The sequence below is a fragment of the Lissotriton helveticus genome, chromosome 10, assembly GCF_964261635.1.
Source record: "Lissotriton helveticus chromosome 10, aLisHel1.1, whole genome shotgun sequence".
NCBI lineage: Eukaryota > Metazoa > Chordata > Amphibia > Caudata > Salamandridae > Lissotriton > Lissotriton helveticus.
This window is the reverse complement of record NC_136071.1, coordinates 279,746,664-279,765,949: the sequence shown is the minus strand read 5'-3', so window position 1 is coordinate 279,765,949 and position 19,286 is coordinate 279,746,664. Positions and strand designations below refer to the sequence as shown.

The 19,286-nt window shown below is 44.6% G+C and overlaps 1 protein-coding gene across 1 annotated transcript in view; it reads right to left on the bottom strand.

Annotated features, from left to right (window-relative positions):
• The window catches only part of KLHL40 (kelch like family member 40), a 45,036-nt gene extending 25,979 nt beyond the window's left edge, over window positions 1-19,057 (bottom strand). The window contains exons 1-2 of the mRNA XM_078665311.1: window positions 17,801-19,057; window positions 1,624-1,784 (exon numbers count right to left, since the gene is read on the bottom strand). Coding sequence (XP_078521437.1) covers window positions 1,624-1,784; window positions 17,801-18,931 — 1,292 coding nt within the window. The 5' untranslated portion in view covers window positions 18,932-19,057. The remainder of the gene's footprint in view (window positions 1-1,623; window positions 1,785-17,800) is intronic.
• Window positions 19,058-19,286: the final 229 nt, after the last annotated feature.

Below are 19,286 nucleotides of genomic sequence, written 5' to 3'. Positions count from 1 at the left end.
ACAGCAGCTGAACTCAGGTGTGAACTAATTTGGAAAATTTTATGAAGATTCATCAAACGGCACCAACGTTTTTAGAAAAATAAAATACACGGTTCGCAGTGCGTAGTTATAGTTAGGACCTACTTTCCATAGGAAAAGCGTTTTTTGTTTTTCTAATAACTTTGGCGCTTTTGACGAATTTTCAAGAAACTTTCAAAACTAGTATAACACTCACTTCTGCTTCCATTTCGAACATTTAAGGGTGATTCGTCAAGCAGGGGCAGAGATTAAGGGCGCGTTTTCCCCATGCAATTTCCCCTTATGATTTTAGACATGATTACAGCCCAAACTGCTGGACAGAATTGCACCAAATTGGAGGTTGTGAGTTATAGTTACTTGAAATAACCATAAATGTTGAATTTTAGCATTTTTTGTTTAAAAAGTTATGTTTAAACTAATATTTTCACCTAACTACTTCTTTTTAGCCATTGTTTTTGTTCGTGAGTTTCTGATCCCTGATTTTCTAAAAAAATTTCAGTAAATATCTAGGGTTTTTATTAACGTTAGTAATATTTTATTACCCTATGTAAAGCCAACCCTCAGCCTTTGTCCAGGTCTGGCACGAACCCCCTGCAGACAGCCAGCTGCACTGCCTCAAATGGCCGTTGCTTATTCCTAGCAAACCACTGTAAAAACGAAGGCTCCCCCTTTTTGTGTTCTACATTTTTCCAATTCTGCAAGACTATTGGATCATTGTGGAAGCCAGTGTGGCCACCTGTGCTCCTGTGGGACATCCGCAGGAGTCCAAATGGCCACTCCGGCTCCCATTGGACACCCGTGGGATTGCATTAACCCAAAATTAAAAATTAAAATTATTTGGACTCCACAACAAGGACCATGGGGTGAAGGTATCCCTCCCTACCCTGCTCCCTAATACATTATTCTTTTTTATGTTCAGGACAAGCTGGCACGTCCTCGTGTCCTTAAATGGCGGCTGCAACTTTTTTCTTCATGTTGCAGCCATCCAGTCAGAACGTGACCTCCTGCTGGAGTTTGTGGTAGCCTTCTCCTCTTGGGAAAAAGCCCCCACATCTAATCAGATTGCTTTAATATTTGAAGTTGCAAAATTGCTGGACTCTTTCAAGTCTCCCGCAAACCCAACTGTCCAGATATACAACATTTTTTAACCATCATTTCTTAAAAGCTACTGATCAGATTTACATCAAATAGCAAAAAGCATGCTTTACAGACTGAGATCTATCTTTCTGACAAATCTGGTGTCATTAGGTTCAGTGTTTTTCAAGCTATTGCTGTTCAATTTTCCTTATGGGAAACTGCAAGGGGAAATTGCATTTTGGGACAATATTTTTTTCCACTTGACAGATCACCCCCGAACGTTCCCTGAAGGAGCTGAGGTGGACAAGCTTGTGAAAGACTTTAATCTAGATCATACTAAGGTTATATGTTTCAAGTATGTGATTTAAAAGAACTTATCAAAACATGTACCACAAAATTTGAACAAGTGTAGAGCCAAGATATGGCCTTTCACTGCAAGAAACAGTCTTAAATTCCATGTCCCCCTAAAGCCGCTTTGTCGGCTCCAGGATGAAGTCTCATTCAAATTCAGACCAGCCCAACACTTACAGTCTGTCGTAGCACAGCACGGAATCCAAAGTCTGTTCTCCTTCCTTCAGCTCCTTCCCTCCAATGAGAAATATCGAATTTTCAGCCTCTCCAAGGCCAAAAAGGCACCGGGGGGAGGGTACTGCTGGCATTCCCAACCAATCAGAATCCAAGTGATCAAACTGCAGCAAAAAAGAATGGTAGAGTGTATTTAGTCATTAACCTCACAGCAATATGCTAAAGTAGAAAGGGCACATTTCTCCATCAGATTTGGAGGTGATCTTTCAGTGCAAGCAGATGTGCGTAATAGACAACAATTGGTAAGATGTTAGGAGGCCTAGCAGGACAGAGATCACTTTTAGTTGGAAGCAGAGAGGATAAACTAACAAGCCCAGAAAACAGCAAACTATATCTCTCATTTTATTACACCTTCCAGAAGCATTCAGTACTAATTCTGACAATTCCAATATTGGAATACAAGGACCGTCACTATGATGGTTCTCCTCCTTCCTTACTAGAAAGACCTAGTCAGTCAGCCGGGCACCGTACATCTTTGGAGTTTCGCAGAGATGCTTCCTAAGCCCAATCCTCTTCAATGCATACGTTATCCCTCTTGACAGCGTCATCCACTACCACAACATCAAGGTTCTCTCGTAATTCATCTCACAAATTATCTTTGTGAACACCTGCTACACAAGATGCTCAGAAAATGTTCACATTGTTCACTTTTTAGCCTCATCTTACTGGTGATATGAAGCTTGTATAACAAAATATGGGAAACAAAAATATCCTAATACACAAATATTGCAACACAAATATTGGGAACCATAACACCAAGTTTACATATATAGAATGTAAACTAAAAGAAATTGAAAAAGCATGTCTATATCATAATATTGTCAAGAAATAAGTAAGCATATTGTAATAACTATATATAGCATTGTTATTTAATATATTTTAAATACTAAAGTTTAAGATAATAATACAATTAAAACTAAGTAGAAAAAGTACAATAATTATACATATTTTAATACATTACATTAAAATTATTATTAATGCAAAAATAACCACAGTACGTTAAAAAACAAAATGAATGCACAACCAACAAAATGAAAACATAAATTAAAAAATACAAATTATTTCATTCGAAAAATAGTTTACAGGCACAAGCCTCTACCCAAAAACAAAAGCTAGGTGCCCAGTGAGGTGGTGGCGCAGTCCCTTGGCATAGGTGACCATGTTCATGGGATGCCAGCTCTTGCGCACAGGTTAGCACATGGTGACCACTGAACATGGATGGGCTGCGCTCTTCTAGTCACTTCTTCATCACTGGGATCATCTCAGGGCACTTTGAGTGCATTTCAAGAATGGGCACAGGACCCGTTTGCAGGGGACTGGCAAACCTTTATAAAGTACAGTTGAGGTTGGAAGCCTACTTTCCTTTGTAGGTGACAGATAACTGGGCTGGCACTCGCGGTTCATTGTCCAAGTCCCAACTGCCGCTTTGTTGCGGCCGCGGCTCACTTACCGCTCCGCCTACCGCTATTCTCACCCCCTAAGCCCCAGGGGCCCTTTATCACCTGGTCGGTCACCAACGGGGCCGGTCGCTCTGGGGGTGTCCCTGCCGCCTTCTCACTATGCCGAGTCCGGCATCATCTCCAAGTACCCTCGCAGTTTACGCGAGTCCCAGGCGCTGCAGGCCATCTACCGCCGGCGCCGCTCCCAATAACTCCACAGTATTGGCAGCAGTTGCTCCCCTTCTACTGCAGGCACTGACGGGAGGTGTGGAGAAGGCAGCTCCAGGTCTCGCTACTCCCTAAATGTAGTCTCCGGGTGGAGCTCTCCTGATTTTGCGATCTTCGCCTCAGTTAAACAAAGCGGCGAGTCCGCTCCGCTTTCAGCGCCATTTTGAGGTGCAATCGCCCGTCGAAATTTCTGGCGATTCCACGGCAGCAAAGCGGTTTTTGAGAAAGGTGCCTACAGCGGCAGAAGCTCACAAAGCTCCGATGTCTTGAGAGAGCTTTCCAGTCGGTTTTGTTGTGATTGAAGCACAGCGCTTGGCTGCCCTGCATGGGGCTTCCACAGAGCTTCAGAACAACGCAGAATGTAAAATTTCACAGGCACGTTGTATGTTGCAAGGCAGGGTTTTTGCTCAGTACAGACGATAACATCTTAGTTACACCCATTTTCTCCTACAACGCAAGAAGATTTTATTTGAAATTCATGGGAAAAACTGAGCCCATTCCTGGGTCTACAAAAATACTTCTCCAGCCTTTAGAAGGGGCTGAAAGAGACACCCAGCAGACACACTTTTATCACCTAGGAAATAAGAGAGCTGACTTCAACTTTCAGCTGCCAAATGGCCCCATCTCACTTGTTCTGGCGTTTTACTCAACAGCTTGTTGGATCTTGTAGTCTCGTGTTTATAGATAATAACAAAGCCTTATAGCCCGCCGTAGCGGGCTATACCGGCTTTTAAAGGCCAGCTCCAGCGTTAAAGGCCCGAGCTGAAGGCGAGGGCCTTCAACAAGGGAGCAGAACTTTAATATCCGCATAGCCCAGCTACGAAGGGCTATAAGGCTATTAGAACATTCTGCCATTAGAGGGCAGAATGTTCCAACAATTTAAGCAAAGGCCTCTCGGAGCCCGAGGGGATTGAAATCCCCTTGGGCTCCGAGAGGCCTTTGTTTAAACAACATTGGAATGTTGCTCTGCAGGCATTTACCGGCCCGTAGAAGCACTGAGCACTCCATTGTCTGCAATGGAGCCTCCAACATTCCAATGTTCTAATATTAGGTAAAGTGCAATGTCCAGTTCAAGACGTGTTTCAACCAAAGTTGCAGGACTGCCTAAAGGTGTTACATGAGACATGTGGTCTGCTGGGTTTGAGTCTTGGTAGGGACACTCAACATCCTGTGATTCTGTGCAAATCTCGTAATCTCCCCGTACCTAATAAAAAATGAATATGTTCACCTGTAACGCAACTGGGGCTCATATAAAGTGCTCTGATACCTTCAGGTCTAGTCCGTGCTAGCGCAATATAAAACTCCGTTTACTGTTATAATGCCACATGTCTTCTATGACATGATTGGCTGTTACAGTTTTCTTCCATCTTTGTTCCAAACACCTCTCAACTCCAGGAGCACTGAAGCGATCTGCCTGTGATGAATGAAAACACCACGAATATCTAGACCATAAAGATTCCATCTGGATTTTACATTGTCCACATCTTCAGCCACCACATGCATACCTCTGTCTGAGCTCGCAGTATGCGTCACATCAAAGTACACTTCACTTCTGCCCTAAGATACTAAGGTACAAATTTACTATTATTTGATGCCTAGGGTAAGCATAGTATATCAAGACAAATGGTCCCTAGACGTAGAATATTAGGACTCTCGTAAACCAAATAGTTATTTATTTAAATGAGAATAAAAATTATCAACAAAGGCACAGTGGTAAAGGTGACAAAACGTGCTTGGTGCTCTCTCATACGTGATGCACACGTGATAATAGTTGTCAAAGTGCGTATCTAAAACAAGAAAAGCATGGCCCGTTCAAGATTGATAAACGTACTACTTTTGGTATTCACAGAAGACATTTAGTTGTAGTAAAGTTAGATTTTGTCTTAAGTTAGGATGTTGTCTCAATTTAGGATTTTGTCTTAAATTAGGATTTTGTCTTAAATTAGGATTTTGTTTTAAGTTAAACTTAAGTTCAACTAAGTTTATCTTTAGTTTTGGCCTTAAGACAAAATCCTAACTTAAGACAACATCCTATCTTTACTACTACTAAATGCCTTCTGTGAATACCAAAAGTAGTACGTTTAGGATTTTGTCTCAGATTAGTTCTTTGAATCGGCCCCACTGTTCTAGTGTCTGTGCATTAGACTAGATTTACTGATGCTGTATGAATGGAGGAGTATGCCTAAGAATTGAGTAAAAAATGTCTTCTTGAATGTGCGATTACAGAGTCACGGGCAGTCATGAGACAGTGTGTTGGGCAGACATTTTATGTTTCCTCTGGAGGACTGCTGCACGCCACAAAAAAACATTCCAGTCTAGACCTGGAAAGACAGGGTGGCACGTCCCATGACACAAGTACTGTAATTGGATGCCAACCCCTTCTGCCACTCTTCCTAGAAACAGACGGCCAAGTAATCATTGGGTTGTTTTAAATATCTGCCAACTCATCCACTTAATTTGGTGACTTTTCATGACTCAACATTTTGATGCACACGTCCTCTGGGCTGGGATCCATGGACATGGGATGCGGAAGTAGATTAAACTGTCCCAGTAAGTAGGTAAAATAGGACCAACCAAAGTCAGAATCCACAAAGAAAGAAAGCCCTTAATTGTGGTGCACTAGCAAATCTTTGAACTAATTTGCTTCAATCCTAAAGTCATCCATTTGAATCTCTAAATATGTGGTAGGTGTCCCCTTTTAAGTGGAGATGGATTTAACATTCAGATTCTCAATGTCTCGCCTAATGGTCATTTTGAGTAACGACTGTAAACACCATTGGTAAAACCACCCCAACTCACTTTTTTTATTTATATATATTTTTATTATTACAACGCAAGAGAAATAATACACATATCAGGCGCCACCAAGCGAAACACAGCACAGCCGTGTACGTGGGAACGAAGATATGAAACACCATACAGTTTCCTCACCCTCCGAACTATCCGCACTGTTTCCCGTTTTTTTTCCCCACAGGCACTCAAGTTGATCATGGCCGCACTGGTGATATCGCGGCTAGATTATGCCAATGCCATCTACAACGGCATTCCAGCATACAGCCTGCGGAGACTCCAGATGGTCCAGAACCAGGCGGCCCGGCTGGTCTATGGTCTCCCACGTTATCATCACTCCACACCCCTCCTCAGGGAGCTTCATTGGCTCCCTGTTAAGGAACGTTCCTTGTTCAAGACCGGCTGCATGGTCTTCCAGGCCCGTCAAGGCACTGCCCCCGCTTTCATCTCCTCGCTAATAAATGAATACGTCCCTACCAGAGAGCTCTTCTTCCAAATCCCTCCTCCAAATCCCACGTTTCAAACGTAAAAAGTGGGGTGGAACTAACTTCGCTACCCTTGCCCCCACGTTCTGGAACTCCCTCCCTGATCACCTCCGCTCTGCCACTCACTATCTTTCTTTCCGTAAAGATCTAAAAACGTTTCTCTTCAAACAGGCCTTTCCCGTGTAATTTCCCCTCTTGTCCACGACAGGTTTTATTTTGCCTCAGCTGTCGAACTCTCCACTAGCGCCAAGAAACCGTACGGTGCACGCTGCGCTTTATAAATGTTTTAAATTAGAAATTAAAAAATACAGTCATGAGCAAGAGAAAAATAAATACCAGCGAGGCTGGAGCGTACAGTTAAACGTCAATGACCGCCGGCATCCCCCACATCATTCACCACCAAAATGACAGGATATACAATAGGCATATGTGACACCCAGATATGCAGAAGAACAGGAGAATAAGCCACAGCTCTTGCGGAGAGGAAAAGGGGAAATAGGAAGGTCATAGAAATTAACAAAGGAAAAATAAAAATAAAAAACGCAACCCACCACCCTACACCCCTGCTTATGGCTACGACCCAACCCCACTCGCAGTGTGTCTGTCGCCCCCTAAACTACACCCCAAGGATAGGGAAAAAGGTGGAGGAGGAGAATAGTAAAGTACGATACGAGCTCCCAGATTCCCACCCCCCCGCCAAAAGCCGACACCCCCTACCGGCAAGACAGCAAATCGCGGCAAATCAAGAAATAGTTCGTAGGGGAGCCGTAACAGAAAGAACATCCCATCCAACCCCGGCTCAGAAGAAAGAGCAAATCCCGTCAAGACACATCAGAAAAACAGTACCCAGGCCCATCAAATGTACAAGCGGTCCCGCTCCCACAGATACCACCCAGCAGAAACAGCGACAGTGCAATGAAGCGTAGCCAAGCTCAGCCCAGACCCTCGCGGTCCATCACGAAAAGTCCCTCCTGTACACAGAGATCGCCATGATTATGCACGTTGAGTAGTTCAATTCGAACCGCCATCATAACAGGAGTGCCGGAAAATCGTAGAACGTTAAAGGCAATGCAAGGAGAGGAGAAGCAGGATAAACGTACACAAAGTTCAAAAGTCAAAGCAAGTCCATGGTCCATCTGAGAGAAAGTAGCAAGGCGGTGACGATCGAGTACAGAAAGAGGCGAAGGTCGAAATTGGCAAACGTTGCAGAAGAAACATTGTCCCATAACGGCAGTAACATCCAGTTCGGGCGGCTTCAATGTAGGGCGTAACTCACATCCAGTCTTCTCGGCCTCGATAGCCGCCATCTTAGGGTTGCTGGGAGGGTCCAGGTCAATAGTCTGCACGGGGACCTCGGTGGCAAGAAAGACAGTATCCTCGGGTGGAGTATCTAGGCTTTCTAACAGCAATGGGTCAGAATCCGGTCTTGAGCAAAAACGGTCTGCAGTTACGACCATCCCTTGGAAGGCGGCGGTGAACCGTTCGTGGAGCTGCAAGATGGCGGCCTGCACAGTGCGCAGTGACGGTGTAGTTTCAGTCCGCCCCATCGCCCCTCAATGAGCAACCGGGCGGGTAACCGAACCCCGGAGGTCGACTTCTCCGGGGTTCAGGGCAGAATCGATGTAAAACCACAATTAAGCACGCACACAGCACAGTGGGTGCACCGTCGCCGCTAATGAGGAACCGAGCCCAGAGGACCACCGGGAGCCCAACGGGGTCTCCGGGAAGCAGAACCTCGAGCAAGCAGACAATATTTACGGGCCGCTGTAGTTGCAGGGGAAGGCCATCACCGGGGCATCATCCAATAGGGAGAAACAAAAAAAAGCCACTACGAGAGACCGGATCCACCCACTTTTCGCAGCCGTTGTTGTTCGACTCCAACCCGGCCAAGTTGAAACTCGAGGCCCCGGCGTCAGAGCGGAAGCAGGCCAAGAATGGCGCACGGCATAACTTCGCCGTCCGGGCCGCCAGAGATGTCGGGGTTGCACCTTTCAAATCAGATGCTATTCACCAGCACGGGGGTCCGGCGGGATTTCAGGATAAAGGGCAGGATTTATGAGCTTCTGGCGGCGGTCGACGGAGCCGGGAGCTTATGCGGCCATCTTGTTTCCGAACGTAGCTCCTCCTCCCCCCAACTCACTTTTGATTCTCTATTTGGTCCCTCCCACACTGTCATTGAGCAGGGGCCTCGCTGTGAAACTGTACAACCTTGACATATCCCACTATATTTTGTACTTTGACTTTGAGGTGACTTAAATGGGAATTGTAACAGGAACCCTAAGTGTCTCGCCAGAAATGAAGAATTGTCTAGGGGATCAGTAATTTTTTTCACAAGTTCCCTGGTGTTAAAATTATTGTCATTAGGTTCTGCCTCCTTTAATGTTATATTTTCATAATGTTTCAATAGCTTTTAACCCTCTACCCCTGTAATCGTACATTGCATCTTATAATGAGAGTTTAGAACGTTCTGGCTCCACCGGGTTTCCCTGAGGAGAGCCAGGAGATAGATGAGAATAAAGAATCTTCGTACTACATATGGTGTCGTCTCACTTTCAACACATAGAATTGGAGATGAGGAAGACTGTAGTGATGTAGAACAAGTTTTTTTGTAGTCAGTGTTCCAGCGATTTTTAAAGATGAATGGGATACCTGCCTGGAGAAAGATACTATGTTAGCTGAATTAAAAAACAACATTGTGCATGGTGGCACTTAAAATATGGTGACTTACACCTTGGCATCAGAGTTTTTTTGGGAAACTGACACATTAACTTAGATTGTTTGATAACAAAATATTTTGTGGCGACAAATTGGTACCTCCTAAAGAATAAGCAAAGAAATAGCTGAATTGTCACACAAAGAGTATTTAGGCAGAAGCATAACAAAATCCAAAGCAAGAGTCCACTACTGGTTCCCTAGAATGGATGCATTAATTGAGGAGGTAGTCAAGGATTGTGTTAGTTGTGCCTACAGTGATAAGTCAACAGTAACTAGGAAGAAATGAATGTACATAATGCACTCAAAACTTATAGGTTAGTCTTAGAGACTTTCACTCTCATCGGATTGTCACTCGTCAAGTCAACCTCATTAATACATGAATAGTAATTACATTTCTACGGGACACTTTGTAAAGGGAGTCCCCAGAATTACAATTGCAGATAATGGAGTGTAGTTCACTTCAGAGGAGCTGAAACGATTTTTATCAGATATGTTTGTAGTTCACATGAAAACTACACTTTATTGTCCTAAAGTCAATGGGCTAGTTGAAATGGTAAACAGAATGTTAAAAGAGCGCATACAGAGAGCATATGTTTCTAAGATTCCGATTATGGTAGCAATTCAAGAATTATTAGGGCGTTATCATACCACTCCCAACAATATTACTTGGTTTGCTCCATTTGCAGCGTTAAAGGCAAGGCAGCCAGGTACCAAATTCTCACTGTGGTGGTTAAGTGGAGGTATGGGTAAATAGTAACCAGATGAACAAAAACGTTTGGCTCACCAAAATGATTACAAAGTGAGATGTGACACGTCATAGAGTTAAGAGGCAAAGTGGAATGTTGGTGATTGGGTTTTAAGAGATCAGAAAATTGCAAAGGAAGAGAATCAGTATATTCTAAATCAATGTGTATATCCTCTGCCACAAACAGTGTTGTGATTCTAGACAATGGACAGACATGGAGCATGGACAAGGTGGCTAAATTTCCAGTGTTTCCGTTACTCTCTCAAAGTCAACCTTTCACAGGTTCACCAAATAGTAAACTAGAACCTGCAGGACATGCCGACTATAGATCCTGACCGCTCTCAAAATGGCACGAAGATTTTGTAATTGGTTAATCTTTCCCAAAGGAAGGTAGATGTGTTGTAATTCATTGCAATTAAGCATTGTCACCTTTAATGTCTTATACTTCAATAATGGTTCAATCCCTTTCTACCGGTGCCCTTGTAACTGTACATTCCATTTTATAATGACAGTTTAGTATGATCATGCTCTAAAGGAGTTTTACGAGAGGAGAGCTAGGAGATAGATGAAAATAAAGATTCCTCGTACCACCTATGGTGTTGTCTCACTTTCAACATCTGGTATTCCTCATTTCTCACTGGTAGTTCACCAGAGATTTGGGTTGCTTTCAGCAGGTAACATCACAGGTGAAATGTACAGGATCTAAAGTAAATCTGCAGTCGTTGTATTTCCAATGAGGCTGGTAACATGAGTCATTGGCCCCATAAGAATTAGTGAGGAACCTATATTCAGCCTCTTTGGGGGAGATTTACAAACAATTCATGCAACGCCGCCCCCGCGAGGCGGGAGGGAGCAGGAGAGCACCATATCTTCAGTGATACGTCATTCTCCTCCCCTTTCCCTTGTTCCGGCGCTTATTACAGCTGCTGTGCGCCACACATACACCTGAGCGCCATAGCGCTATGGTGTGTGCATTAGTCTAGCATAAGTTTTGGCTACCCTTTCTGTAGAAAATACGATGCCCAGACACAATGCAAAGTTTTTCCCATTTTGTATGCCCATGCAAAGTCAGAAAAGGAAGGAGAAATGAAAGCATTTCTCCTTAAGTGCGCTTACTTTAAAAGGGCGCCATTTTCTCACGCTAAACCCGATCTACTTTAGCAAACTGGGTTTAGCATGAGAAACCTTGGGTGGTTGCATTGGAACGCCCATGCTGCACCCTTGGTACACCCCCATGGCGCAAAGTAATGCGAAGCCGCGCTATACGCTGCTTCACATTACCTTTCTGTTATTGCCAGCGCTTAACAAGTTTAGCGCTGAAAAGTAAATAGGGAAAAAAAGATTTTGCGCCAATTTGCGTCACTTTTGTGATGCAAACACAGCGCAAAATCTTAGTAAATCTCCCCCCTTGTGTATTATTTTGCCGAACAAATTACAGATTATGTCATACTTCATTAGCATACAGATACATAAACATGCAAAAGTGCACTTCAAAGATCCCTCATAGGTAGGGGACACATCTTGAGAATAGAGGGGTATAAAGGGCAATCTGACTCCACCCATCCTCAGGATGTTTGAAACAGTATACATGCGAAATGCAGATGGAGTGCATGTAATACTGTAATATCTAATGAAAACCTCGGTATGGATCATCTGCAGACTACGGAGGTGGTCAGTTTAGACAACTAAATAAATAAATAAATGCCAGTGAGAAACTTCCAATTTTGTTTGACTGAGGGCTCCATAATTCATCCTCCCAAACGTCCCCCGTGGAAGCTGGACTCAGTTTTTGCCTCAGTCAATCCCACTGCCATATTTAGCAGGAACTGTTTTAAGAAACAAATGTTCATTGCACCTTGATACCACATAGGACCTCAGTATGAGTGCCCTGGTGCCAGCACATGGAATACAGACACTGAAGGTATCAGTAACTGGACAGAGGGGCGGGGGTGGCAACAACTAGAACCCTGAGGGTTTTCTTGGTAGCAAGAAATTACCAGGGGAATCGTTAATTCCAGCTCTGATTCCTTGTTTACTTCTCATTATTTACTAATATTTCAGCCAGAGATTTCGCCTGCTTTCAGCTGCCAATTTTCTTTTTTTTTTTTTTTTTACAGATTTTGGGGCAGATGTACAAGCCCCCTGCGACACTTTTGTGCCGTCACTTTTACAACATGACGCATCTAGGGAGAAGCGTCACGTTGTAAAGGTATAATGTATGCAGGGTGGGCGTTACAAAGCAGGAAAGCCTCTTAAAAGTGACAGAGAAATCTACAAGATTTCACTGCGCCACTTCCAGGATGCCATTACGTCAACACATTACGTCTGAATGACGAAGTACAATAAGTATATGCCTCATCATGCATTGCTAGAGTTGCGTCGTGCTTGCGACACGACTCCTGCAATGTGTGACTTTTGGCCCAACAGATGCGTCAGAATGCCAATCCTTCTAACATGGTGCACCGTATTGTAAATACGGCGATTCCATGGTGGTGCAAGGGCATCACAGGCTGGTGCAGGGAAACTGACACATTTCTACAGATGCATCAGTTTCTTGTAAATCTGCCCATTTGTATGTAGGTGGGGCTGGTAACTCCGGTCATCATCTCCTATTGGGACTTTTAAGGTAGTTGCAATCAGCCATGTAAAATGCTCATGTCCGATCACATTTAAGATAACTATGAGCATTACAGGCAGACCCAAAGAGCAAGGTAAAGAAACACCATACATATATGTGACTGTTAGCATAATAAATTAACCTCTGCTTGTTACCCACGCTGGGTCTGATTTTGCTTCGCCTCATTTACTGCGACCTTGATGTGACAGCTGCATTTACATCACAATATTTTACATAAAAGCAAAATCAGTCAAGGTTTGTCTCCCAGTATTTACACCAACCACTACACAGTTCCACACTGAGTCCCACTTTATGAGCAAGTGGTTAAATTTCAGTCCCTGCGCAAACGGGAGTATGCACAGCAGTAGCGGCCCGTGGTGGGAGGGCGGTGGGGCGGGACGGGGGTGGAGCATGGTGGGGGGGGGGGTAATAAACTATGGAATACGGCCCAATGGAGGTAAGTAAACAAATAAAGAAATAAAACAAATTTCGTTGCGCGCGCTGCATAACATTTGGCAATGCAGCACACGCAATGAAATTTGTTTTATTTATTTGTTTACTTACCTCTGCTTGAAAGTATGCTGTAGTTTACTACCCCCCACTATGCTCCTCCCATGCCCAGCCCCACCGCACTCCCAACACCGGCAGCTGCTAATGCACAGGTGTAGGACTTTTGAGTTTTGCAATAAACACCACCCCAGCCCTGCAATTTTCTCCTGCCATATCTCAGCAGGTCATACCAATTCCACGTTAGGCCTCATTTCCAAAATGCAAAACTCAGAATGTGAAATATTTACTGCACCCGCTAAATACATGACCAGTGAGAATCAGTATTTACCGTGTGAGGGAAACCTGCTAGCCCCAGCAGTGGAAATTCTACAGAATGGCATTTCACTGCATTTCAGAAAACCAGCAGTTGGTTCTTGAACTCTTCCCTCTTCATCCGTGGCTAGGAGGAGCCACTTTAAGCTGCCTCGTGAAAGGCATAAATTATCATAAAAGAAATGGCTGCAACAGATCTCTGCTTTACGAACCTGATACCAGCAGTTCTTGTCTCGGGCAACACATTCAAATGGAAATTGTTTTAAATATTGAGCTATACCCTTTATAACGTGCATTTGTAGTGGTGTGTAGAAAAAGGGCTATTGTTTGAACTTTGTTGATACAATCAAGCCAGCCTACTTCAGCACACTTATTTCTCCCAAACTGACCCAAAGAACACATTTTCTTTGAAAAGGGGGTGCCCTTTTTATTAGGTCTCACCTACTTGATAGCTCCTGGACAGTCTGTTGGGAAACCTAGGGGGTCATTATGATGGCGGGCGGACTTTGCCCGCCCGCCATCCTCACGGGGTTGGGACCGCCCGCCATAAGGGCGGGGGTCCTGTGGTGGGGATTAGGATGCGCCCGCCACAGTGGCGGGCGCATCCCTCATTTTTAACATTGTGGCGGATGGTGCTCTCAGCACCGCCCGCCACAATGCTAAAAAAGGCATGTATGCATTTGCATACACAAAGCGGCAGGCACCGCGCGATGCCTACCGCATTGTGTATGCAAATGCTGGGGGGTACCAGAGGTACCCCCCATGTGCACCCCCCACCTCGCCTTCACTTCGGGGGCCCCCCGAAGTGAAGACCGCATGCCTTTCCGTGGCAGGCATCTGTTACTGCCTATTGTAATATGGCTAGCGGTGTCTTATAGACACCACCACCATATTAAACCGTTTCCGCCCCGTTCCGTCCGCCGCGGTTCCCCCGCCATACTAATATGGCGGGGGGGCATTTAGCTGAGGATGGCGGGCGGATTGCCCCCACCAGGCCGGCGGTGGCTACCACCAGCCTGGCGGGGGCAATCCGCCCGCCATCCTAATGACCCCCTTAGTGTGAGCTTAGAGTGGGCTTACAGCTGTCCATTGTTTACCATGGGTTGATTTTATTTGCTTACTTTTTATTCAGTATTTGTGTCAGCTTTACATAATTTTCGTGTATTTGTCCCTCCCTTGAAGTATGCACACATTGTTTATGTCCTTTCACTGCTTACTTTTCAAGCACTACTCTTTTTGTTTTTGTTTGAGCACTCTACAAGAGTGCATGTTTTCCAACTTACTACCTCATGTACCACTCCACCACGCATGTATTGCTCTTTCCCTAAAAGTATGTTTCATCCCATCACCCTCTGCGATGTGATCGCTCTGTGTGATTATCCCCAGTGGTTTTTTTCACCAGTAATCTGCCCCCAGCTCCATGTTGAGCTCTCTTGTCCATTTGTTTCCATGTTCCACGTTCCTCTCTGTCTGTTTGCTTCCCTCCCTGTACCGTCTGTGTTGCTTACCCCACCCTGCCCCCATCATTCCAACCTCGCTCTGTGACTTCCTCCTACCTGCTGAAGAACTGGCGCCATTTTGTTCTGAGCACCTAGAAAATTATGGGAACGGCTGCATAATAGGCTTTTTTAAAACTTTTTTTTAGCCATGCTGCACAGCATTGTGGAGGGTGTGTACAGCATGGCTAAAACACTGGCAAAGCAAAGAGGTCTTAGAAGTTAGACCTACTGGCTTTGCCAATTCTTGTTATTTGAAGCTGGATGTATGACATTACAACGCATGCTTTTACATCGCATGCCTTTACAACGCGGTTTTTACAACGCAAACCTTTACAACGCATAGCGCTTTGGGGTGCTGGATAGCGAATAGTTTAATTTACTATTCAAACTCCAGTCCCCGTGGACACTAGGGAAGGTGTTGGATAGTAAATTAAACTTATTCCTTATCCTAGAGCGCCCCCCAGCGCAATGCGTTGTAATCGTTTGCGTTGTAAAAGTTGCGTCGTAAAGGCACTGCGTGGTAAAAGTTGCGTTGTAAAGGATGTTTCCCTTTGAAGCTGTCACCCCCAATACAAATCTAAGGGAAGCATATGCAAACTTTCTGATCACAAACAGAATAGTACATTTTCACTCTACTTTTTGTGGCCAGAAAGTTATGTTACAAACCGACCTATCTAATAAAAGGGTTATTCACAAAATATGCAGATTAGATCAGATCAGATTAATTTTTAGTTGGTTAAAAATCATAAAAGAATTTGTGAGTAAGAATCATCATAAAAAAAATATCACTGCAGATAATCTCATAAAAACAAACTCAAGCTATAAGATATAAAAATGCGATGTGTAAAAATCTAAAAAAGAAGGCTGAATGCTCGCAAGTACCAGAACCGTCCAAAAACCATTCAGTCTATTTCACTGAGGCCATTTAAAGTTCCTTATTCAAATATAAACAGATAAAAGTACTACAAAATATCACGATGCATTGTCATGAAATACTATACTACAATAAGCAATTAGGTAGGCTTCAGTTGAGCCTACCTAATTAATATTCATTCCAATAGGTCACCATCACAGGCGTAGTGGTCTGCTATGGTCCGCAGACCACCATGCTGTGATTGCTTAAAAAAATTGTAAGCAGCCTGATTTAAAAGTTTCTGTGAAAGTTGGCAATGGTCCCCTGAACCACTGCCAATTCCCCTTGAAACGTATACTCAAATTCATAAATGGGAAGAGGACCAAAGTGGACCACTTCCCTTTTGCTGAAAAAATCCCAACTCATGAGTCAGTAACTTTTCAATGGTTTGCAACCAGAATTACGGTTGTAAACCAATGATACATCTGGTATCGATTGGTATTCTAAAGGGCGGCCGCCAAAGCTTGTCTCTTTAAAATGCAGAATCTACATCCAATTGTAGTCCCAGTTTAGGAGTCAGTAAAACATTTCTCACTCCTAACAGGGTTTTGTATATGGCCAATAACGTTTTTTGTGTGTAAACTTCAATTCAGAGAGTTGCCTACAGTAAAAAAAAGAAATTTGAACTTGTAGAATGGATCTCATTACAGAAAGGCAGGTGTTTATAGATTCATAAAAAATGACAGCCCAAAATAGACTAGCAGGGCCATCTATACTCCACCCTAGGGGTTCCCGGCCTTGGAACCAAAGTATACCAAACCCATGTCACCTTTTAAGGATAACCACATAAAATGCATTTGTTTACAGTGGGCCAAAATGGTAATCATGTAAATAGTTAGTGGTTATTGTTAAAATTATGGGGAAGGCAAAATTGCCCGCCTAGATCACCATTACCCTCTCCTGGTTTACCCATTTCTTTAAAACTGAAACACCTTGAATCAATATTTTGGGTGGGATTCCATATCTTCCCCTCGAGTTACTGAAATGAAGCTTTGGTAATCGTAAGGGGCAAGGAGGCACCCATACTCTAAATTACATGTTTTGGGGGAATACCATGCAGGAATTGGTGTTTTGTGCCAATTCTTACACGCAGTACTTTATATGAAAAAGAATGAGTGCCGGTGCCCAAAGCTGTGTTCAGAATCTCACAGCCAGCACCATTAAATGTCAACACACCAAATACCAAGGCTGTGTCTGATCCATCACAGGCCTCAATAAACCACTGAAAAAAAAACTCCCTGCCTCTTTATCTCACTCTTGTGAGTTCCTGCTTTCTCCCTTTGCCATGATTTTGTCTTCTTTCTCTTCGTCCTTCTTTCCCCTTTAAGTACTTTTCCCTCGGTTGATCTCCTGAAAGTTTGAAGAGGATAAATAAGTGCTAGCCCTTAAAAAGGAGTACGGATGGGCTCCCCCGACAGCCACCTGTTAAAATTAAGCAGCGGCTTCCTCCTGCAATTTCACCCCGGATTTTGTAGCCAGAGTTCAAAGGTAAAACCTGCAAATTTTAAATCCTGATAGGGCCATAAACTTTTTACCTGTTTCATTGTCATTACTTGGGGCACTCAGAATGAGGCAAGCTGACTGACGCTTGACCCTGTGTGCTACCTAGCTCTCGTTGCGTATTGTAAGTCGTATTTCCTTAAATTAAATTTTGTTGCTGTCCGCAACGTCCATATTTTTCTGCCTTAATAAAAAATATGCCTGAAATGAGTGCTTCACTGTAACAGATTTGAAAATGATGGTAAAAATGGCAAGGCGGGCTCAAGTTGTGTTTTCACTTGTTAGGCACGCAAACAGCCTGTCATACATGCACAGGAGGCTGCTGAGTTTTACACAAAGACCACACAAACTGAAAGCAACCACATACCTGCAAAAAGTAGGAGCTCAGAGGGTCTTCTTTGTTTTCCTCGTTGAAATAGATTCCGCCAGCCACAAAGATCTGGTTCTCCTTTGTGGCCAGACTGATGTGGTTTTTGGGGATCTGAGCAGAGAGCGAGGCAAAATAACACTCATTGTCCGCGGGGTCGTAGGCCACTGCGCCAGTGTCACTGATCATGAATATGAGGTCTGCCAGGAACATCCCAAAGCGCATGGTGTCATTTAGAATTCCGGGCAGGGCTTCTTCTTCATCCTCCTCTTCCTCCACTTCGCCGTTGACTTCCTTCCCCTGGCCTTCCTTGATACTGGCCTTCTTCTTCTTCACGACTGGCAGTTTCCCCTCCGCCGCCTCCTTCACCACTTGGAGTTTCTTGAGGAGCTCTGGGTTGGATTTGACCACTGCATGCGCCTCCACGTGGTCCTTCACGTAGTCTGGTGGCATGAGCCGGAAGCGGATGCTCTCGAAAATAACGGGCAGGGCCTTGACCCGGCTCTGCTTCTCCTTGGCGGCCCATTTCATGACCGTCTCAAAAACAAGCTCTTCCTTCTCAACATTGAGGGAGTCACTGGAAATAACAGCAATCAGCTCGTCAGGGGACAGCTGGTAGAAGTCCTCGTCGCGCGCGATGAGCGAGAAGCGGTCACACAGGAAGTCCCTGGCGGCCACCGCGAGGCGAGGGCAGTCCAGCATCAGCCCCAGCCGGAATATGGCCAGACAGTTGCTAAGGCACAGCCTTTTCTGTAGGAAGGAGACACACACTGTGAAAATGGATGGAATCTGAAACATGTTGGCAACTGAGAAAATGTCCTGCACGTTCTGTTCGGTGATGTCTATCTCGGAAGTGTAGATGTAGTGAAGGATCTTCCCCATGACCTCCGGCTCGACATCTTCCAGGTTAATTTCCCTTTTCTTGCTCTCCTCCGCATCTGAAAGGAACATGGTCCGGAAGTAGGGGCTGCAGGCCGCCAACACCAACCGGTGGCACGGGAACTCCTTATCCTTGATCTTCAAGACGCAGTCGATGAAGTTGTCGTGCTCCAGCATGTCGTTGAGTCCATCTTGCAGGAGGGTTTGCTGGTACAGACGTAGCTCCTCCGCTGGGTCCGCCGGCAGCGCCATCTTGAAAGCGGCCACGCACTTCTCTGCCTGAAAAGCGAAAGACCTATTCCAACCTGTGCACCCAGGCCGAAGGGAGAGGGGTCCTCGTTCACAAGGCAGTCGGCGAATCAGGAGCCGGGTGCTTTTAGTTGCAGCTGGTGGAGTGCTTTGGTTTCGAGCTCAGCTTTATATATAGCCCAAGCACTACAAAGACAAGGCACACTGGGGCATATGTGTAAGGCGATCACATTTAAACATGACACATCGGACAGCAGCTGTTCTCCCAGACTGGACGTCCCAGGAAAAGGCCTTCCCCGGGGGAGAATTTCACTGCATGCCATTCATTGAAGAGTTATGACGCTCACACGTAGCTAGG